This window comes from Agelaius phoeniceus, chromosome 2 (assembly GCF_051311805.1).
Source record: "Agelaius phoeniceus isolate bAgePho1 chromosome 2, bAgePho1.hap1, whole genome shotgun sequence".
NCBI lineage: Eukaryota > Metazoa > Chordata > Aves > Passeriformes > Icteridae > Agelaius > Agelaius phoeniceus.
In genome coordinates this window covers 75,861,780-75,886,098 of record NC_135266.1, presented here as the reverse complement: position 1 = coordinate 75,886,098, position 24,319 = coordinate 75,861,780, and the positions used below count along the sequence as shown (strand labels likewise).

The following is a 24,319-nucleotide window of genomic DNA, read 5'->3' as shown; positions in this document are numbered from 1 at the left end:
TCTATGGCTTGATATGAATTAGCACATAAAATAAAAACCACAAATTAATTTAAATGCGTTTACCTGTTCCAAAGTTGTAACATGACAAATAAGCTCCTTTTCAATATTTTCTTTGGCACACGAGCTATTTACATAACACTGGATTAAACTATTTGAGCACATCCTTATTTTTCAGCGTGTTTTAACCTCATTGAAACCACAAAGTGTTCACAAAATGCAGTTACTCTCCTGAGCCCATAAGCTGTGTAGAAGTCCACACTGGTCACAGAGCACAGGCTCTGCTCTGTGGCTGTACCTAGACACAGCACCACGGTGATGAACAGGACACAGGTTTCAGCAGCTCTTGCATCTGTTCCCCTCTCAAGGTGCATCCTTTGACCCAGGTCCCCACACAATTCCCATCTGAAGCACTGCTGCAGTGACAGCTTTAGTGTAAAAGGCAAGGCTAAGCAAGGAACAAACCTTATTGTGTAAGCATCCCTAAAGAGAAGTGTAGCATCCCTAAGAGAAGAGCAATGCATTAGTTTAGCTCCAATATTTTATGGTGCATACAGACATCATTGTTAGCAGCCATAATCACCTCCATCAATAATGATTCATTCAAGATTGGCATCGTCATCCAAAAAACATGTTAGAAATACATTTTAAAAATATTCCTGACACTAGTGGGAATGGATTCAGCGCACATTTTCCTTTTAGGTCATGATTTTGCACAGCTATTTCCTGTATACTTGCCATTTTTTGCTGTTTAAAACCTAATTCAATCTTATTAGGCTATATGTCCCTTGAGACAGCTCTGTGCAGTTTGGTGAAATAACAGCAACAGTCAATCACTTTTGCAGCCTCATGCCATTTGGAGCTTTCTTGAGTCTATGAACTGCTTTACCTCAAAATATTATTATGTCTTACCAAAATATAACAATTAAAAAGTCTCTATACATTCAGTGACAATAAGGTAATTCTCAGTTTTCATTCTTTCTTGAATTCCTTTATTTAAATCTAAATTAATGCCTAAAATGATCTTCCTATACTGCTGCTCACCTCTATATGATTTAAGAGTCTACTCCTTACCAGAAAAATTAAGTATTTGTATAATTCTGTAAAATAAAAACCTGCAATGTGTATGTTTTACTGAAATCATATTGAGTAAATGCAGAGTGTGATAGAAAGAAAGAGAAAAATGCTACAAAGAGCATTTAAGCCATGGTGTCCTGCTGATGTTAATAACATACCTTTGGAATTAGCTGCTTACCAAGTGTATAAGCACACATCAATTAATCTATACATCTATATTTCTTTTTTCTTTATAGAAAGCAGAGATTGCTGTTGCGCCTCTGACCATCACTTTGGTACGAGAAGAGGTCATTGATTTTTCTAAGCCTTTTATGAGTTTGGGGATATCCATTATGATCAAAAAGCCCCAGAAATCTAAACCAGGAGTGTTTTCCTTCTTGGACCCTTTGGCGTATGAGATCTGGATGTGCATAGTCTTTGCCTACATTGGTGTCAGTGTGGTCCTGTTCCTAGTTAGCAGGTTTAGTCCATATGAGTGGCACACAGAAGAACCAGAGGATGGGAAAGAAGGACCCAGTGACCAGCCTCCCAATGAGTTTGGCATATTCAACAGCCTCTGGTTTTCCCTGGGTGCCTTTATGCAACAAGGATGTGATATTTCCCCAAGGTTTGTGTCAAATCTTTTTAAATTCGCATTTTGTCTTCAACACTGATGCATAAAACCTTCTTTCATTAATTTTCCTGGCAGTGTTTTGAAGTCCATTCTTAAACCTTTTCTTTGTATTTTTTTTCTTTTTATTTTTTTCTTTTTATTTTTTAATAGCCATGATAAGAGCAACAGATAATCTAGTTGAAATTTCAGTCATTACTATTATTTTTCCTATGTCAATGTGCATAGACCCCAAACAGCTGTCAGAAACAGCAGGTTCACACAGGGGAAATTCCACTGGGTTGACTCCTGAAGAACTGTGTTCTTGCTAGATTAGTTCCATTGCAACCATGAAATGCACACAGTTGTGCTGAATATCTGCCTTGCATCAAGGAATGTCCCACTTCTGTTTCAAGTTCTACAGTGCTGCTTCACAAATATCCTGTCTGTGAGAGACAATATTTGACTGTTTCTGAGAAGCCACTCTGTGTTGCTTTTAGAGCAACAGAGGACATGCCTCAGATCTACTAGTTCTATAATACATGATTAGTCCTATAATATATGATAATCTAGTAAATTATTAGTCTAATACATGCAGTCCTGAATTTCTCAACATTTTATGAAGTTCTGGAACTTTAGTGGGCAGTAACTAAAGCTTTTTAATTAAATATTATGACCCAATCTTTCAAACTTAAAGGCTTCATTTTAGCCATTTGCAGTGAAATTTTGAGTGTTCAGCATTGGCCTAATCCTTCTATTATTGAAGTTAGCAATAAAACTGGTACTGATTAAGAGTGGATGTGCCTTGCTCCTCAACAACCTTCTCATCAAATAGCAGGTATTGAAAAGGAAAATACAATTTTTTATTTAACAGAAATGTCTCTTCTATCAAAAAATTCTTGCTTCCTAAAGAAGAAAAATGTGAATATTCAATGAATGATTGCAGTAGCTTGTGGAATTTTTGTGAAGTTTGGGTGACAGGAATATGTTAATCCTAAAACCGACATAATCCATATGCAAAGCCTTTTGCATTTTTTTTTTTAAAGAGGAAACTGAGAAAGCTACTGATTTTCAGCTACCATGCTTTACTTTTGTCTCCAAAAAGAGATTACCTACCCAGTATCTTTTGACACTTTTTTCCTATTTTTAGGCATGTCCTGAAATAATAGGAACACTGAGATTACTGTCCAAAAGGATTTAAGCTTCTGTGTATGTGTGATACACATTGGTACAGTGGACTACACTGTAGACATTAAGTTTCTAGAGTAGAAGCATCTATTAATATTTAAAATGCAAATGATCTTCCTCCCATTGATTGTTGCTTAATGAAAAATGTTCAGCAATAATGGTGCCTTCACTCTCTCTCTCTCTCTCTCACTTGTCATGGCTCAAGAGACAGGAAAATGTGCATTATCTTATTCATGTTTAGATCCCTCTCAGGTCGCATTGTCGGAGGTGTCTGGTGGTTCTTCACGCTCATCATTATTTCATCCTACACTGCTAACCTCGCTGCTTTCTTGACTGTTGAGAGAATGGTCTCCCCCATAGAGAGTGCAGAAGACCTTGCCAAACAAACCGAAATTGCTTACGGGACACTGGACTCAGGGTCAACCAAAGAGTTCTTCAGAGTAAGTTGGCACGTCCATTAGAGCAGCTATCCCTACCAACCACTCTTTTAAGATGCTTGGAAATGTGAAATAATGTGACTTTGCAATTATATGCAGTATGGTTTTGTAACTCCTGAAATGCTTTAGCTACATTTTTACCCCCACAAGACCATCTGTTGGAGTTTTCAGTTTTTTAATCTGTGGAAAGCTTATTGATCCTGTCAAAAAAAAAAAAAAAAAAAAGAGATGCAAAAGAGATGCCCAGGGGGATACTGAAGCAAGTGATAATTAAAGCAGCATTGCACTATCGATTCATGTGAAGCTACAGTACTGATGTGCAGCATTGAAAGCCTATGATGGTAAAGTGGAGTCTTGCAGGTTTTGTTTCTGCTTATGGATTTGGCTGTGTGCATTTTGCTTTAGGGTCTTGGGTGGTAGGCAGGAAATGCATTTTTTAATTTGCTGACTTTCAGATGGATAATAAAGAGAAAATTTAACTCGAGGGGATGTGGTTGGAGCATTAGGAAACAGCATAAATAGCCATTCATAAGCCTGTGCTGTCTCTATTGATTACTTCATTGTCATTTGCTTTCCTGCATTAGTGTGGTTGGTATGTAATCCTCATCATTTGCCAGCTGGAAAGCAGGGAGCTTGGACACATCACAGGCAGCACATAATAAACAGTCCTTCCTGCTTTATTTCATGACTCCAGCAGATGAAAGTTAAGCTCAGCTGACCGAAGTGAGTTCAGTGTTTAAACACAGCTCTGAATAAATGCTGTGAGCCAGTAACCATTCCTTGAAAATTGCACAGCTAATTAGGTCATTATTTAGCTGAAATATGAAGATTAAGGGATTTTTAGAGGTCAGGAAGATGGAATGAAAATTTCTTCTAATTGCCTAATTGAAAGGAATTTTGTTAAGTACTCACACGCAACTTCACTGCTTTTAATTTGGCCAAACTGAACTCAGTAAACCATTAAGAAAATTTTCAGTGCCATTTGGAAACTGTAGACAATATCCATTCAAAGACAGTGTCTCAAGTGAAATAACCTTTTTATTGCAACAACTATCCCCATAGAAGTGCTTGTAAATCTATTCTATTAGCTGCAGAAAGATGATTTATAAGATACAGATTTCACTTAACAAACACAGTGATTGGACCTTCACATCATGAAACTGCTCAAGGAGTTCAGTTTAACCCAGTTTTCTAGATTTCTTCTGTAGACACTGGAGAAAGAAAAGCAGCCCTGTCGATCCTGTGTGAGATGTGTGTGTTATGTTGAAATAAAGCACACATTTAAGTACCTGCCTCTTTACTTGAACTCTAGAAGGATCCAGCTGAAATGGCTATGGTGCTTGGTACCTCGACTGTTCACTAAAAGGTTTCTAACTACCCCTGTCTTACTATTTTTTTAATGAGTACAGTCCCTCCTACCGATTATTTATATTCACCTATGTTTCACCCATAAACACATTTTTAGTTATTTTCGTGGAAAGTTAGATATTTTATTCTTGGAACTCGAGTTTCAGTCCATCCTAAATTGAGGTGGTAACCACAATATATGGGTACAAATAGTTCTTTCTACTAGAATGAAACTGTGATGATACTTAAAAACATAGTGCTGACAGTCAGGCAGATTTATGTAACTTTGCATTTTTTAATTTATTGCATTTTCAAGAGTATCTAGTGCTTGCAAATTTGTTAGGTTGTGGTATGCAAAAATTAATTCCCAAAGAAATAGTAAAGAATTAAGGATTGGAATTGTTTTCTTAAGACTTTCAAAATACATATACAAGCCATTGTATTGAAGTAATGAGATCAGATATTTTGATGTAGAAACACTATTGGTCATAAAAATTTCATGGTTCTTTTAAATCATTGTGTAAACACAGAAACTCTTTCAATATTTTATGCAAGTTCTCATTTTAAAGAGAAGATACTACGATGGAGTGAAATGTTTAAGGTGACAGACTTTTTTTCACTTCAATCTTAAAGGGCTAAGAGAAAAAAGAAGGAAAATCAATGTTGCTCTTTTTATTTTTTCTTTTCTTTCAAAATACAGAGGGAAACTTTAAAATTAACTACAAATACTAAATACTATTGCATATGCAAAATGTGAAGCCTAATGAGAATTTAAACTGATCATTTTCTTTAATATGGTGCAGTTGAGGCCCTGCTTTCAAATTATTTCTAGTCTCACAATATAGTGATTCTTAATGATACTTTATGTACTATTTCTAAAGATATTTTTCACAAAACAGGGAGAAAGATAAAATATCGACAGACGATATTTACATAAAAGCTGTTTTCAAAATACATAAATTAAGACCTAGCCTGAAACAATAGTACAAGAAGATTGTGTGCCAAGTCGAACATTTTGTGGGTTTGGAAGCAATTCACTTCTTGGTATTAGAATCATGTGTAACTTTTCTGTCAGTGGTGATTATCTGGCTGAAGATGAGCCTTCAGGACATTTTCTCATCATTTTGTCATTTCTGATCAAAATGTCAGAAACTCTGAACACCTCTTCAGCCTGTTTTATATCTGGATTGAAAGCAGAAAAGGGAAAATAATTTTAAAGCCAACACAAAGAAAAAGAGGAACTTTGATACTGTTAGCTGTTATATACTCCTGTTTTCTGTTTTACATGCAGTCAGAGCTGTATTTTCCAGGCAGACTGCTCAGGAGGGAAAGTAGTTAGCTTTAGCAGTTCTACTCAGAAAAGCCCTAAATTAAACTTATCCCAGCTTGGCTGACTGCATATGTTTTCTCATATGATCATAAAAAATATTTGTTAGTTCATTCTTCAGTTTTCACTCTGAGTTGACATGTAAAAATTGAATGCAAGCAAATGAAAGTTTGGGAGAAGAAAATGTTAGAGAGCAGATACCTTGCTAGACTTTCCATATTTTTCTATTTTCATTGGCAAAGGAGACTAGATGCTAAAACAAAAAAATAATTAAATGCAGCCTTTTTCAATTGATGTAGAGCAGTGTTTCCTGTTACTAATCAAGCTGTTTTATGTGCTGCATAAAGTTATAAATGAAAGTGACCTATTATATGGTTCCTTTATAAAGAAATAGATGTAATGGATGTTAAGATGAGAGAAATGTTTGGAAGTGAAGGCAGACAAAGGACAAAGGCAAGAAAATACTCTTGAAATTATGACTGATTTATTACTACACTCTTCCATTTTTTTCTTTCTGTAAATTTAAATCCATGTAATTACATTAGTGTAAAGCAAAAATAATAAATTGGTGGCTTAGTTTATACTCTGCTCCCAGACACTATTATGTAAATATAAAATAGCTGTGACTATAGTGAAAAGAAAGGGTGACAAGTCAGGATGTGATTATGGACATACACAGCTGTTGTTGATTCAAATGTTATTATATTTGACAGAATGATAAAATTATGCATACAGACAAACTAAAAAAGGAAAGCATAATTTATGATGTTCTGCTATATGTCATTTTTATTGAACAGTTTTAGTAAAATGCCACTTATTTTCAGGATAGATTTAGGTTCCTTGCAAATTATTTTCTAAGTAATAGTGCAGTCATTCAGTAATTGGTAAAAAGAAGTGCTTCAGGGAAATTACTCTCAGATATAGAAAAGGCTCAGTTCCAGGCTTCTTAAAGCCATTTTTAATTTATATAATACTAAGATTATAGGATTTAGTATTTGTTTAAACAATCTAAGGCCCTTTGTTTTGGGGCTTTTGAATAATGAATATTTTCCTGGAGTGCTCAGCACAGTGTAGGAGCAGCCTCATAGACCAAATCTTGCTTAGCTAGAAACTCCTCTTGACTCAAATAAAAGCTGACTTGAGCATTAGGGTAAAAAGTCCTTTTTGGAGCATACATAGGGGAAGACAAGTGCCGTCTGTTATTATAAAAACAGTGTGTAGTGTTCAGCTGACACACTGCTGGTTTGCATGTATGTACTCCTATTGCTGGAGGAAGCAAAGGAGTTGTTGGGTGAATCTAATGAGCATGGGAAACTTCTCAGCCTGACAGTATTTCCTTCCTTTCTTTTAGTGGAATTTTTGATTTGCTTTAATTTTTTATGAAGAAGTTTTATTTTTTGCTTAAGTATTTACCTGTAGTTACTCCATGCATTCTCAGAAAGGAAAATTTCCAACTAATGCACTCTAAGCCATGAATTGTGTGCATTCTTTGAGAAAGTACATTTCTTACTCAGTTATTGGCAGGATGAGAGTCTTTAAAATGAATCCACTGATACTGCAGTTCTAGAATCGTACCTAATTCTTTAAGAAAGATGCTTATGGCATTTTACTTCCTTTAGTATATGCTCCAACTTGCTGTTTCCATCTTTTACTGTGAACCATGTCTTTAAAGATTGTATAGCATTTCTGAATATAGATCAGGTCAGTTCTGAACTCTGAATCATGAAAGCAGAAATCCTTCTTAAGCTACTGTGGTTTTGATGGTAGAAGTAGGTGTCAGAGAAATGCTTTAAGATTCAGCTGAGTATTTATGGGGAGATGATTTTACTGTTTCTTTTAAGAGTACAGGCTTATTGTGGACATCTATTTCATATATCATTCCCTAAAACACATTGACTGTGTGAACTTCCTCTATCTAACAGTAAATTCAGCTTTACAGGTTTCTTTTTTGACTGCTAGAGGGTAGCCAAACTCAAAAATTGTATCTGCTACTATAGTATTGATAATTTTCTTTTTTGACTCTTTTAAAATAATGGAATTCAGACGAAACCCTTCTCCAAGATTTTCCCAACCTCAAATGTCTGAAAACTTAAGTATGGTTGATTTTATTTGAGCAGTGCCATTCTGAAACGTTGCAACATTCTTTTGTTCTAACTTGTTTTTGATTTTCCCCAGAGATCAAAAATAGCAGTGTATGAAAAGATGTGGACCTACATGAAATCAGCTGAGCCATCAGTGTTCACTAGGACTACTGCAGAGGGAGTAGCTCGTGTCCGCAAATCCAAGGGCAAGTTTGCCTTCCTGCTGGAGTCCACCATGAATGAATACATTGAGCAACGAAAGCCATGTGACACCATGAAAGTGGGAGGAAATCTGGATTCCAAAGGCTATGGCGTAGCCACACCGAAGGGTTCTCCATTAAGGTGGGTGGAATAGTATAACAATATAAAATGTGTTGTTATAGTATTCCACCTTCCCTGATGTCCCTGATATAGCTCTTTTTGTTTTGTGTGTGAACATGGTATGTTATCTTTATTTTCTTCCATTTCATTTCTTTTTTGATCAACAAAGGTAACCATTTCTAATTGCAATATGGATTGAGCAGCTATAGTTGGCATATGTTTCAAGGCCATATAAAAACCAAACTGGTTGAACACTAGCTACTTGAAGTCAGCCTCAGCCAATAGAATTAACACCAGTTATTCTATTTCATCAGCTTTTTTTCACAGAATTCAAACCTTTATAGCAGTATTATGCTTACATTATCTACATCAGTATGTGCATCAATAATATGCCTACATTTTATGTTTTGTTTATTGATCTCGGCTACTAATTTCTGAGTAAGAAGCTGCTTGTAGCATCTTTTTTCAAATGTCATCACTTGGAGGTAATTAGTCCTTCATTAAAGTATTTTTTTACTAAAGCACCTTCTTATTCAGAAAAAATGTTTGTGTTTCTAGCATTATGCATTTCAGTACTGCCTTCAAACTCACCGGTATTTTCTTTTTCATGGTATCAGATACATTCAGTAAAGTAGAAGAGTTTTTGATTCACAGGCAGAACATCATTTGCATTTCATTTAAATTGTCAGGGGACAAAAGTCAGCTTTGTGTTAAAATTGGTGGTGTTTACCATTCTGTTTCTTTAATGTTTAACCCAAACAAAACTTTCATTTTCTAGTGTAGATTTGCCAATTTTCTTGAAAACAAAAGAGCAACTAGGAGTTGAAGGGAGTCTGACACTGATAAGGTGCACATGGGTGGGGGAAAGGGAATGCTCCACAGAGTGCTCTGCACCCCATTTTTCACGTTTGTGTTCATGAGAAGGAATTACAATGTGAAATAAAGGGGAGGAAGTAGGTGTAAGGGAAGAGTTGCAAGTGCAGGTGTAGCCATGTCTGTGGATGAGGTAACTAAGGACCTATTTGTCTACATCTGTGACTGCAGAGGAGACATCATTGCCACTATGCAGATAACTAGACTCACTCATAACTCATCAGTTTAACCTGCACAGAATGCCATAAACATCAGTAGCTGTAACTGCATACAGGGATGGTGAAAGGAATATCATTAGAATCATTTGCATCCACAGCAAAAGAAGATTTGTATGTGCAGGGGAAAATCAGGACAGCTATTTCAGTGACTGAATATGAATTTTTGGTCCTTAACATTCAGTACCTATCAGATTTAAAAATGGCCACCTTCACTGCTGGGCAAAGTAGAGAGAACATTAAGGAGGTGAGAGAGGGAAAATGACAATAAAAATGTTCATTCTTTAGAAAAACATGTCCAGAATTCATAGAGTAGTTAAAGGTAGTAGTTAAAGGTAGTAGTTAAAGCTAATAGGAAAGGCTGCTCTATTATCTGGATATATTTTCAAAGTACTTGGTTTTTATTTTATATTTATGATAAATTAATACCTCCTTTTCAGTGTTTCAGACAACCTAAGAGTGGTAGGCAGCACTGCAGTTTAGGGTAGTAAGGAAATGCCCACTGCTGACAGTCATGCTTTACTGAGTCAAAGCTAGGACATACATTTTAGGAGTACTTTGGCTGCTGTCATATATGTCCTATCAGTGGGCTCTTTGCTTTAAGTGTGCTTTATGGTGTTCTTTAGTCCCTTTCCCTTTCTTCTTCAGAGTATTCAATATCAACAAGAGACAGCCTGTTATAATGAGCACTGATAGCCAGTGGAAGTTGATTTGTGTCAAATTTGGGCTTATTTCTATTTGGGATAGACAAAAATACCTAGGAGTAATGGGGATGAGACATAAAGCAGTTAGAAGTAAGAGGACCTAGTAAGACTAATAAGAGCAGAGAGGAAGAGCACAGCCACGATTGTAAGGATCCAGTGTGAAGTCCTGGTTATATCCCAGCTAAAGACCAAGCTCCCAGACAGTTCAGTGAGGCCATAGTTTCATCTAACTGGGGGTCAGCAGCTGTCATTAGGGTGATGTGATCAAAACCATGTCATTTTTCACATCCTACCTTCAAACATGTTTCAAAAAGCAGAATAGGGGAAATCCTACCGGACTTGAAAATTGGACCAAATCTTCTTTCAAGCTGTCTTGACTGGCTGTCCATGTCCATGCCTTTCCTGAGCCTTTCTTTCACATGTGCTAAGCTGCTTGTTCTCCTGCTGCACCCCATTCCCTCTCTAGCCCCAGTGACAAACCATCAGTGCTGCTTACCTACTAAAAACATTAAGCAACACACTTAATGTTCTGGATAAAAATAAAGAACAAGCAATACCTCACATTTGTACCACCTCTTTCATGTATATCTATGGAGAGTAGCACTTACAGAAGAGGGGAAAATCTTCCTCCCCCTGTGTTTTTGAACAGAAAAGAGTCAGCTGTAAATTTTATCTGCATGTTTCAGTATTTTCTGAATTTTTTAAGATTTAGATTATGCTTCTTTTGCTATTTTGACTGTATCCCACATGGTAGTGTTTCTGTCACTGATCAGATGACTTATGTAACTGCTGTCTGCACAGATAATTGCAAATATTGAGCATGCAGCTTGAAATCCATGAAGGGCAGGCTAGCTGAGCTCATTACATAAATTAGTCAAAAGACATAATTTGATATGGGAATTGCAAATTTTGTTTTATTTAATAATCCTAATTTCCTATTTGAGTTATATGTAGACCACAAATTACTTGATGTAGTTCACAAATAATTGCAAATAGCTTATAAAATTTAAACATTCAAATGCTATCTTTGGTTTGTTCAGGACTAGGGGGAAAAAAACAACTTTTCCAAATGAATTATTCATATCAAATTAATCACTGAACTATTTGAACACCTATTCCGTTAGAAGTATTTTAGTCTTAATCCTCCTCCTACTTACAGTGATATAAATCAGGAGTTTTTTCCCTGAAAATATATAGTAGCATCTGAATAAAATTGATGTGAGTCTGTGGAGAACCAGATCACAAATTTTCACACATCTAACTGACTGAAAGTGGTTCTTCCTGTAGCATAGGATTAGGGATGGTTCCCTGCCATCACATCACCAGGCTCATGTTCATTACAGAGCACATATCCATCACTTGGTTCATGCAGATGAAATCCACCTGTCAGAGAGAACCAAGGACTGGTCTCTCTGTTGCTCATGACCGTACACATGAGCAGGGTAGTGGATTTTAATTCAAAACTCTTCCTTGTTGGGTTTCATGCTACACTCCTGCAGTGTTCAACCAGTACCTATTGGCTAATTGGAGTGATTTATTCTCAGTGCTGGTGCAGAATTACAAATAATGCATATCACTGAATGGAGGAGAATGGGAAATGCCTGATGTGTGTTTCTTTTATGCCCAATGGGCAGTACCACATCACATATCATGTGTGTCTCCTTCCTTCCTTCCTTTTCAGTGATATTCATTTCTATATGATGTTGTAAAAGACTGTCATGTTTGAGAAGGAATGTGGGATTGAGGGCAAAGGCTCTCATCACAACAAAGATTGAGTTTCTCTCATGGCATTACCCAACTGTTCTTACTGTTTCTCCTCCTACAACGGTAGGTATCCTTCCAAAGCCACTGTGTGGTACTCAGTGTGAATTAATGAGTTTTTTTCTTCAAAGGTGGTGCTTTCAAAGGTGGTTAAGAGAGTGCTGCTTGTCTGCTTAGCAAGACCTACCTCTGTAAAAGTGTTGTCATTAGAAGATGTTCTTGTGGCCAGACTTCTGGCCCTTGTGGATCACCCCCGGGCCATCTCCCTTGCCACTTGCAGTAACTGTGTTATCAGAGGGCAAGACCTGGAGATCTTGTACTACTCAAGTCCTGTGCCTTGCATGCCTCTGCTTTTCTGTTTTAGATATGTAGGCATCATAAACAAGTTTGAATAGTGAAGAACATGAAAGAGTTCTCCACCCTAAGAGGTAATGATAAAGAAGCTAAGGGCAGTATTTTCTCAAAAGTACACTAAAAGCTTTTTCAGCTTTTTGTACCTTGAAGCTGTTTTATGTTAAGGGGAATGAGAGATTGGGCTAAAAAATGAGTTGTTTTAATTTCTTCTCTTACTGTTTCAACTAAGGACATTTGTCCTGTCCTGTAGCCAAAAGTATGCAGCATGCATGAGTGAAACCTGCAAGGTCATAAGTGTCTGGTGAGACACTTTGAGCCCAGGCAGATGAGAATGGCAGCATTAGATTTAGACAAATAATAGAAAAACTTTGATTAGATGCATCGATGTATTTTAGAGATTGGTGATATTTGTTCACCAACCTCATGAAATCCAGAGCTCTAATAAGTTCCTGCTATTGGAATTACAGTTAATGTTTATATATATATGAACCTGGGATTCCATATTCCATTATTCAAGCATCTATTCTTTTTATGTAGTAAAGGATTAACTCAGTTTGACTTTAGGAAGAATTCTTTATGTTCTGAAGAGGAAGGCAAAAAGGTCCACCTGGTGATATCAGCTGGTTTTTGCAGTGTGACATCTTGTGACATGAACTGACTCTTTGCACTTTATCCATTCTTCACTGTGTTTAACATAAGGTGTGCAGTGTGGGCGGTGAATCAGGGATGCTAGTGTTGCAGATGTAACTTTGCCATCATTTTAGCAACTTATATGGAGAGAAAAGTGTAATGTAAGTGAAGCTAGAGATTTTAGTTTCCATCCCCTGCAAGGGAAGAGCTCCCTGAAGGTTGCTTGGGGTGCAAAAGGCATCCAAACTGTCCTATCAACAGTGTATGGATTCTCCTGTTTTACATAATGTAATGTGCAATACCAGAAAGAGATTTACCCTAGAAGTGAGAGTTCTGTGGTGGAAGGACATTTTTCTTGAAGAAAAATGAATCTGTGGGAATAAGATAAAGGTCTGTTATGAGGGGAGTCTTTGTGTGCATGGGGTCTGTAATCTACCATCTTGATCTCAATGACTTCATCTTCTTGTTTTCCTGAGGTGACTCTCTAGAACTGCCATTCCTCCATTGCTTTATTTCAATGTGGTACTACAGCTGGCAGTTACCTTGGTGTTTCACAGATATATGTAGTATGGTTCATTAGAAATCTAGTGTTGGAAGAAAACTTATTTTAGTAACTCATGCTCATTCATAAAAAATTTTGGCAGACCTTACATAGGATGGAATATTTCCCCCCCAACTTTTTTTTTTTTCTGGTAAGTGATATTTCCTTTTATTTTTTTTCATTGACCTGAAAATAGCATTATGATAGCATAGTTTCTTCCAGTGGGACTATTTAATTTTTTATCAAATGTTGTCCTCAATGTTTTTGTGGACCAGATTATAAGGAGCTTATTGTGGAAGGAATTCCAAGCTCATCATTCACTGCCAAAGCTGTTTATTGTGAATTTAATATAATATTCTTGAGATATACACCAGTTCTAATTTTACCCTGGATTTGTAAGTCAGTGAGCTGGTAATTCACACCAGGCTCTGTAGGAAAACCATCAGAGTCATTATGCAGTAGTGAACTGTAAGGACAGGTAAAAACATTTCCCCCCAAACATATTACATGCTCTGGTTTCTTATGCTTTCTATAAGATTGGATTTGTGTGTGCAAAAGAATAAGTAGGATATTCACAGACTTCCTCTGAGTAAGAGAAGAACTAGGAAAAATGTTTGAGCTGGCCACGCAAATTTTTTACGCTGTCAACATTTGTTTACTACAGAGGACTTCTTCCACTTTTGTTTTTCAATGGTTTTGTACTGCAGAAATCCATGAATCTTTAGAAAATAGACTTTTCCCATGAATGAAGCTTCCTTGCACAAACTGTGTTGTATCATAAAGGAAGCAATTCTCTAGACCACTCTTCAGTGTACACTATATGGTTCAGTTTTCAAAGGTCTTTATAGATTTTTTTTTAACCAATATTGTTGGTGTAACTATTCTATCTTGGTGTTTCTGTGGATCTGTGGGCTGCATTCTTCAATCAGTGGCATGTCCCTGTTTCTAGAAAGGTACCAAAATAGGTAAAAGTAATGTGTGGTTGGGTCATCCTGATAACATCAGAGGCCCATGTGCCTCTGAGCATATTGTGGCACTTCAGAGAGAAGAATGGGTATTTCTTTTGCTGGTTAGCTGTCTTCTGGTTGGCAACACTGGCACATAAAGGCCTCCCCAGATCATTCTGAAGACAAGCAACCATCACAGTGAGGAAAGATGCAGAGGAAGCAGGTTTGATTTTTTTCACATTTCCCTTCTCCTGCCAGAATGCCTGGTCTTGCCCTTAATCAGTGCGTTATTCACAGAGTTGTTTCAGCAAAGCACTGTAGGACCTCAAAACTGATGTTATTTATATACAGTGTTGAGAAGATACAGGAAGAACTGGTGAATAATTGAGGTTTGATTATTAAAATGAGTGATGTGAAAATACTGAGTCTGACCTCTACACTTTTGAAGCAAGGGCCACTGGAGAAAGCAAAAACCCCTCCATAGTTATGGGGTGGTCTGTTGATACTTGAAAGAACAGGATTTTAGTCAGCTTAACAGAATTTTCCAGGGTCATTTCTTTCTGTGATACAAAATTATATGAAAACTAGAAGGTGATCTGTAGCATTTTATACATATATAAACATTATCCTGTTTGACTGATGGTGTAGATGATACTGTATGACTTTGCATAAAATTTTTCCTTTCACTGTAGGCATAACTTCCCTGCACTGTAGGCATAGCAAGGCTTGAATTACCACATCATTACCATTCAGTGTCAAAGCTTATAGCTGAGATATTTCTGAAGCAGGTCAGATCCTTCAGAGCTTGTTGAGTTTTCTATCAACTGAAAATAACACTTACTAGGTAAAAAGGCAGAGAATGGGCCACTGTTAAAGAAGGAATATAAAAGTCAGGGGTCAAAAGAAGATCAGTGAAGAGAACCTGACAATGAATGTTAGCAAGTTGTTCTTTCAGCTGAGCCTGGAAGGCATACTTAATTTTGGTAACCTGGGTTATTTCTGCCTAAAAAACAGAGTATCTCTTTGAAAAGTAAATATAAAGCCTTGGGAACAGATATTTGAGTCCCAACTTGCTCTGTTCCACAGTGATGCCTGCTGGATTAATTTCATAATTTTCAATCAAGATAAGGGTCTTCCCTGTGCAAAAATAGTGCAGTAAAAAAAAGGGAAAATTTCATGATGACTAATAAGATTCACTGCAAGATGTACAAGCAAATGCATTGAGGCAAAATCTTCTACTTGAAATAGTTTTGCCCATTCTTGCAGTTTTTACTTACAGAGGAAGGAAATTGTAATAATTCTGATTTAAGTCACCAAATGGCAGTAAAGAGCATTGCTATTGAGATAATTTCTGATACTTATCTCTTTAAAAGAAAACAACTCATTAATGTCCATGATGCTGCATTTGCTGAATTTTCTCTGACCTGGGGGAGAAGAAAATCACTCTATCTTTCAAGTACTTCAAAGAGCCATCTCTGACCTGCCTTGCCTCACAGAGCCTGTTTCTTCATTGCCACTAGCAGGAAGTTTTCACTCTCAGACTTCAAGGATGATTCATAATTGAACAAAGCTCTCTGTGGTTTGGAGGAGAAATCAAAAGTCACAGGAATTTGTTCTGCTGCCATTTCTGTTTTCCTACACTACAAATAAGAGTAGAAGCAACTGATGGAAGGCAAAGCTCTTCCAAGAAGCTTAGCTCCCATCTTGATCACACTGTCAGGTTCTGGTGCCTCTCTGCTAGTATCATCCTGCTCCTTACTCCAAGGAAAGTCTTGGGATTTTAGTGAGAAAATGAAGTGTTTCTGAGCAGGAGTGAAAGAACAGAGCATGGAAACAGCAGTAAAACTATTTCATAGAAAGGCTGGAGGTTTTTTTTGGTTTCTTTGTTTCATTTAAACATTTCAGTGGCAATAGGTATTTTTAAATTAGCAGTATAATCAGTGTAAAAGGTGAAGCTACCATTTTGTATCTTCTGCTTTAGCATTTGCTTAAAAGCACAACTAGGCTTTTTTTAAAAAATATTTTTACAAACTATTTATACAAGAGGTTTCTCATTCAGATATTTAGTGATTACTAAAAATTTCTTTACTGTCTTACAGAAGCATTGGGCCAGGCTGAGGTAGTAAGCACCAGGAAAATTTCCATAACAGGCTTGTTTTCTACAGACAGAAAGAAATCAAGGCAGCAAAAAGATCAGAGTTCTTTTCTCGCTTGCCTGTTTCAGAATTGTTTGAATGCAAACAGGATAGGAGCTTCACAATAACAGATCTATCTAAATGAAACTTGTCAGACTGTTGAATTCTCTGACAGGTAAAGAGGGGCTTATATTCAAGTATAACCAATGAACTTACCTCAGACTATCAGCAAAGGCCATAATGTCTCAAAAATACTGATACCATTGCTGTGCTCACGTCCTACTGATTTTCTGGACTTTTACAAACCTTTGATAGCATTAATCCCCACTGTATGCCAGTGGGATACAAAAGGTTATGGTTGTTTCCAGTCTATAGATCCCCTGAGAAATAAATGCTGCCTCTTGCCACTTCAGAAATAATTTTCTCCTGCCCTTTTCCCTGCCATTTCCCCAATCCCTTGTAAAGCATCTCAGCAGAGGGCAAGATGCAGCCCTTTATATTTTAACAATGCTGCCCATTATTATTTTTCTCTTTTCTTATTATTACAACTCTCTGGCTGTTTAGGTGTCAAGTCCCAGGAACTGCCCTTTGAAGTTGATGGTACAGTTCCCAACAACTGAAAGGCCTCTCCCACTAAGATAATAATTGTTCAGGTAAATTGTAGGTAGACTGAAGCAAGGGAGCAGGCTGCTGAAAGGGATCTCAGCAGCTTGTAACAATACCTCTCTGTGGAAATGACATTTGGGGTACAAATAGCACCTGAAAAACAGTTTGTGATTAATCTGTGTGATAGTTGCAAAACTGCCCACTTCCAATTGACAGTAAGTACAAGATGGACTCCATGAGACATAAAATGGCTATTTAGTCTTTGTGCAGCCTTGATTCCTGTTAGAAATCTCCAACCAAAAGTAGGGAGAAAAGTTTGTTTTCTTTCTTGTGGTTGCTTTGAACTGAGAACAGAATCTCAGACTGGCACAGTGTGTGACAGAGTAGGCATTATGGACTGAACATCCCAACATGAAAGGTAGAAAGGTGTTGACAGCACAAAACAAGATTCAGAAGTCTTAATGTATAATTTAAGCTACTGTGTGTCTTGACACAACAGCTCTAAAATGCAACTCTTCCCCATCATCAGAATGCTCCCAAGGAGCTCAGGTTCCAAATAAAAATGGCCATATGTGTATCTCACTGAACAGTACAAGTTTAAAATATTGTTTGATTAATTAGTGACTTGTGGATGATCAATAATTTTTCCTCTTAACTGGTCTGCTTTGTGTGTGGTAAGAGGTAGAATGAAAACTAGAGCTCTTTTTCTCAACTATCCTCATTATCCTTAGCTCAAGTCTCTGCACTTCTATAACTCGATGCCTTACTCCCGTTTTCTGCTTCCTATTCCAACCAAGTCACTGAGTGAAAGCTTAAATCAAGCCTGAAAAAGGATTTAGCTCCTATTTAACTATATCTTTTAGCAAATCACATTATGCTAAGCAATGCCGTGTGTTCTTTTGTTGTGACTCTCTTTTAACAGTTTTTGGCAGGATTGACAGTTTTCTGTAGTCAAAGTTTGACTAAAATTTTCCCTGCAGTTTTTTAAAGCCAAAAGTCAACTGATAAAAGGGATCCAAGCCTGACCTGGTGCAGACACCTATTTTATTTTTATACTTCAAGTACTTCTTTCTACTCTAAAAGAACACATGAAAATAATAATCTGCCTCCAGTATGCAAAGAAAATATAATTTTTTTAGTTGTTTTTTTTCTCCCGTCTTGTTGAGGAATAGCATCTCTGTGCAGGAAGATCCAGATCCCTTGCTAGCTTCCAGATCTTCCATTACTAGCAGCGGGGATGAATGAGGTCTGCAGGTGAGAGCAGCCCCAACATCTGGCAGCCCATCTGTTACCTCCAGAATATGTACAGCTTTCTCTGAACATAATTACACATCAGGCTCTTTCCAATCTGTTGCTGATATGGTTCCATTTAGTGTGCCCTGGATTTGTAACTATGTCTTTAAGAGGCTTTTATATGCAGAATTAGATGTTTGGATTCTTTGGTATGGATGCAGGCACCTGATTTCACACATCTTATGCTATGTTGTTTGTGTGATTTAGGTCTATTTTGGATCTTAAAACTCTTAAGCCAACAGAAAAATTCATGAAATCTGGTAATGTCCTACAGAAAATCTCAGCTTTTTTTAGAAAACCCAAGTTGTCCATATTTCATATGCCTTAATGTAAACATTACTAGACAATTCTTCACATTTTTACATTTTCAACCAAAATTCTGAATTTTAAGGTTTCCACAAGAGCCTTTTACTGCTTGCAACACAAAATATGACAAGACAGGTTTTAGAAGGATGCTCATTTCTTCATTGGTTTTAAATAAAAAAAAAATGCCTTCTATCCAAAGCTAGAGGACTCACCCACATTTAAATGCTTTGCATTTACTAAGATCCAGCTCCTCAGATTTTAATCAGTATATGATACTATTCTGATTATATTCTTTACCTGCTGATAATATTTTCTGGTTTAAAACCACATGAACACTTGACAATTAGTTTTGAATTTTTTCAGTTTAAATAATGCAAGCTCAGTCTATGAAAGTGTAGTTGAAAGTGAACAGAAAGTCATCACAGTTTCTTGAGGATTTAGGATTTTTTTCCTATCACAGTTAAATAAGCAGGCTGCTATTTTTGGCATCTCTTTTAGATAGTGGGCAATTATCCAAAGCAGTTTCCAATTAGAGTGCTTTTAGTTCATCCAATTTGTAGGCCACAAGAGAAGATACTGTTGCATTAGATAAAATAATTGCAAACATTCAGACTGCATGTAGAACACAACATCCTTTTTTTTTGGCCTCCTCACTTAAGAAAAACATCAATAAATTGAACCCATTTCATGGAAGATGATCAAGATAGAGCTGGATATGGATCTGGACCTTCTCTGATGAGGAGAATCTGGGAGAGCTGGACTTGTTTAGACTGGAGCAGAGATGTTTTTGGGGCATCTTAGGAGCAGCCCAGAGTGTCTGCATGGGGGTCTTCGAGGATATGGAGCCAGACTCTTCACAGAAGTGTAGGGCAGGAAGGTTGGTGACCATGAACATAACATGAAAGGGGAGAAGTTCCGACTGGATGTAGGGGGGAACTGTTTCCCCTGACTGCATGAGGGCAGTCTGACAGTGACACTCTGCTCAGAGAGGCTGTGCAGGCTTCATCCTTGGAAGTGTACAAATGTGATGGGTTGAAGCCCTGAGCAGTTTGGTCTGACCTCAGGACCGACCCTTGTACGAGCAGGAGGTTGGACCAGACAACTCCTTAGGCACTTTCCAGACTGCACTGTACAATGATCCTTTTCGAAAATTATGGCTATGATAAGGATATCTTCATCACATTGAATCTCCTGGAGCTACAGGAGTATTTGGAAAGCTGTAGTAGCTTATGGAAAGTGATGTTTATGTTTCCTACTTTGTAGAAGGTCTTCTCCTGACCGCTAGGCTTTAGTTACAATTTCTGTGAATTAAATGTCAAGCAGATCATTCCCATCTGAATAAAACTTTCTTGCTGGAAAAGCAAAACAGAGTGAGAGAATTTGAAGTCAGTGAAGTAAGTGACAGTGCTTTGTACCTTTTCTTTGCCAGGGAAAAAGGAGCAGTTAACTTCCTAAGCAGCTTTATTTAGCTGCTGAGTGATTGAAAGCATGGATTTTTTTGGGACTCCTGAGTGTGTCAAAATGTGGAAGATTCTGTTATGGGCGCCAGGCCACTCAGGTTGGCTGTCTCCCACTTTTGGCAGGAAAAATTAGGAGTATGTTGTGGTTAAGGACTGAATCGAGGAAATACACACAGAAGTTTAGGCTTAATCTATCTCTGGGAAACCAGAAGGATAAATTCTGTATGAATGGTTGCCTGAAAAGGCACAGATTTCTGAGAAGCAATGAAGTTTGGTTGCCTGAAGTCATGTCATACTAGTGAGCTTAGTTAATGACCCTGCCCAGATTTCCTGGGAGTCTTGAAGGAGATCTGTACTTCAGATTCACCTTTGCAAATTGAGGGTAATGACAATTGCCCATCAGCCTCAGAGGAATAGTGAAGATTAATTGCATTGTGTTTATTGTGCTATGGATATTTGAAGCCCATTCCCACTCCAGATGTTTCTATGATTATTTCAAATCCATGGAGGTGTGTGCGTCAGGATAAACATGGTGGTAGATTTCTCAGTGTCTTTGGTCAAAGAAACTGACCAGGAAAGAAAATGACTGGGAAATTGTAACTTCAGCTAATCGTTTCTGAAACACTTTGTGGTCTATGACCACATGTTTTGTGTTCCAGGAAGCAATGCCAGAAATCTCCATCACCACTGGACCCTATGGCTTTTTAATTAAAATTGGCACATGGACATGCATTTGGGACAACAGTAATTACATTATTTGTATCTCCATATCCACTGTGGAGATCTATTAGTACTTTTAGTACTGTGTTTTCTCTGTAGCCTTTCTCTGTTTCTCTTTGTATTTGAAACATTACAAGCAGGTGTTACCCTATCAATGTGATTATGCTTGGTCCAGCTGGTCTGAGAGCTGCTATATTTGCATTTCAGAGAGCGGTTTGGCTTGGAAGGAACCTTAAAGATCAGTAGAAGGTGGGCAGGACACCTTCTACTGGACCAGGTGGTGTAGTGGATGAGAATGAGTGGGACATAGTAAAGTCGTGGCAGAATCATTGTACTGAGCTAACTGTGGCCTTTCCCTCACCACCACCAGTGGCAGTATAGGGACACAGAACTGTGCAAAAGTGAAGGTGCTCCGTGCTTAAGTGGAATCTGTTTCCATGCTGGGGGAAGGTGGAGAGTTTGATGCTGTGTACATGGATGTATTGATGGTGACATCATATAGCTGGTTGCCAGAGGGATTGGATTGCCCTTGTGATCATTTCACCTGATCTTGGGCTGCCGTTCAGCTGGCTTCAGGGCATTTTAATTATCAGCACATTGGCTATTGGACCAACCATCTCATCTGGTTGCTGGCACTGATTATGTTTGTCTAAGCATATCAGATATTCCTCATTAACTTCTGCAATAATATTCAGACAGAAAGTCCTAGGAACTCTTCCAGCTAATCCCCATTTTGGCTGCTGACCAAATAAGGCTTTATATGGCACAACTGTAATTGCTTCATTTGTATGGTATTGATCTGCCATTAGGCAAAACACAAGCCAGCATTTCACTAGGGCAGAAGTTATGCAGTGTTCTTTATTCTTTGCATTGCAGTTGCAGCTCCAGTTCCCACCTGGGAAATAGCTCCCCTGTTTTTGTCTTTCAGTCTCTCCTTCTAATTAAAGTAATGAACTTCAAAGTGCTTGCACCATAATTGGACTAAAGCTTAAGAAAACGTATCTTAGCTGGAATCTTTCCATTTATTGCCTTTATGAAAAAAATCAGTATGGAGGCACAATGAAGCATGAATGTAATGTTACAGAAATCCCTCATGCCTCTTCTCAGTCTAAGTTTAGACCTGCCAAAAAATTGTATGAACTGTACAAATCTCATGAATTAGTGATCTGTTTCTGGGGGCCATAAAAGTCAAGAATCCATCCTGATTTCTGTGCTGCCAATAGCTTTTGGCATAGTGGCCACTTTCAATAATAACTTCATAGACATTGATGTCAGTGGATGAATTCCCTCTGAAGCAAACTGCAGTTTTGCCCTACAGCTTTCCCATTTGGAGTAAGCTTTTCTTACTAGGAAAAAGTTATTGAGGAGCTTGCTTGTATTGCAGCTCTTTTAGTACTGTACTGATGATGTTTGGCTTTGCAGTCATATCATGCTTCATTCTCATTAAGGTGGGACTAGGGCTTGGTGGCTGAAAGGTCTAACCAGACAGGCAAAAGGTTAGGAATGATACCTTAGGAACAGAACAAGCATGGGCTTGTTCCTAAAATAAAGATATAGACATAAATAGAACCACAAAATCATAGAGTCACAGAATAGTTTGGATGTGAAGAGACACTTAGGGGTCATCTAGTCCAACCCTACTACACTGTGCAGGGACTGAGCAGGTTGCTCAGAGCTCAGTCCAGCCTGATCTGGAATGTTTCCAGGAATGAGACACCTCTCTGGACAACCTAGTCCAATGTTCTACCATCCTTATTCTAAGAAATCTATTCCTTATACGTAGTCTAAGTCTACCTTCTTTTAGTCTAAATCTGACTTCCTTTAGCTGAAAACCACTGCTCCTTGTTTTGTTTTAGCAGGCCCACTCAAAAGCTTTGTTCCCATCTTTCTTATTAACTCCCTTAAAGTATTTAAAGGCCTTAATAAGGTTTCCCTGGAGCCTAGTTTTCTTCAAGCTGAACAATGCCAACTCTCTCAGCCAGTTCTGATGGGAGGGCTGCTCCGTGCTTCTGATCATTTTTTGGGTCCCCTCTGAACCCATTCCAACAGGCCCCTGTCCTTCCTGTGCTGGAGACCCTAGAGCTGGATGGAGGTAGTCACAGGAGCGGAGTAGAGGGGTAGAATCACCTGCTTTGACTTGTTGGCCGTGCTTCTTTTTATGAATTCAACTGAATGTGGCTACTCCATTAATTCCTGGGAACAGTAGTAGTACCTTTTTTTTTTTTCCCCTCCCAAATGCAGCTCTGGGAAGATGGCAGAAGTTGGGTTTTTTTCTTTCACTGTGGCTCTCGCCACAGGTACCTATATCTGTCACCCTGAAAGTGGTTAAATGCAACTCCTTTTGTAAGACTCTTCACTGAGGACATCTCAGAAATATTGCTAGGATAGACGATTTTTATCACTTTTTATGGAGAATCATAAGCTGATGATAGGTAGTTTATGAAAAAGGCATACAGAGATGCCCAGTTGAGCACTTTTTCTTGTAGAAGTCACTCCACTGTGACAATGATGTTTTTCTGCCATATCTGAGTCTTAAAGACATCTTACACTAATCAGGTGCTCTTGTGAGATCCTGACGCTTGCAAGAAGGAAAATACATCAACATATCATAAGGAGTAGAAAACAGGCAAAGACCATTTCAGATGGAACTCCTCTCAGCCATTACTGTATGTTCATAAATGGTAGATTTACCCTTACAGTAATGAAAAATTGGAGAAGCCTGAGAGTGAAATCTTTTCAAATATTGCCAGATTTGAACCAAATCTGCAAAAATACCAGGTATGTTCAATACTGCACTAAAATCTTGGGTTTGTTATTATGCCCTGCTACCCACTAAATAGAACATACATTTATATAGCACATTGAGATATGGGGCTGGTTAGGAACCAGAAGACCTAATATTTGCAGTTAGTCCAGCAGGATATTTAATCTTTCATGATTTGTAGCGAGATTCAGCCATAAGTTCTGACTCCTTTTGGATGTCACAGTAACATTTCTTCTGGGTAGGTGATTCAACCTAGGACTGGGTCTTCCTGCAGAGGAAAGCTGTGAAATGCTCAGTCAAAGGTACAATATTTCTGCCACTGCTGGGACATGTTGAATGGAGTGAAAAATTAGAAGCTGCTGCAACAGCTGCCACCTGCTTTGCTCTGGAAGATTTTGATGTAGTAAAATCTTCCTCTGCATCAGGTAGCCAGAGTCACTGATCTTAATAGGCTCTCTGGTAATCCATCAGTGATATCAAATGGATTGAGGTGGATGTAAAGAAGGAACAGCTTTCTAAGTTACAAAGAATCACACCATATTTCTATTCAATAAGCACTGAATTGCATCCAAAAGAGATATGTTTTCCTAGCCTCGTTCTGGGTGAAAATAGTCCTTCTGTGGCATTCAGAAACATATATTTTAAA

At 37.8% G+C, this 24,319-nt stretch overlaps 1 protein-coding gene across 8 annotated transcripts in view; it reads left to right on the top strand.

The window, feature by feature from the left end:
• The window catches only part of GRIA4 (glutamate ionotropic receptor AMPA type subunit 4), a 215,964-nt gene that overhangs the window by 164,755 nt on the left and 26,890 nt on the right, over nucleotides 1–24,319 (top strand). For all 8 annotated transcript variants that reach the window (XR_008536163.2, XM_077173949.1, XM_054654005.2 and 5 more), the window contains 3 exons: nucleotides 1,311–1,681; nucleotides 3,093–3,291; nucleotides 8,138–8,385. Coding sequence is in view for 7 of the 8 variants with exons in the window: in XM_077173949.1 (XP_077030064.1) it covers nucleotides 1,311–1,681; nucleotides 3,093–3,291; nucleotides 8,138–8,385 (818 nt within the window). In the remaining variant the exon portion in view is untranslated. The remainder of the gene's footprint in view (nucleotides 1–1,310; nucleotides 1,682–3,092; nucleotides 3,292–8,137; nucleotides 8,386–24,319) is intronic.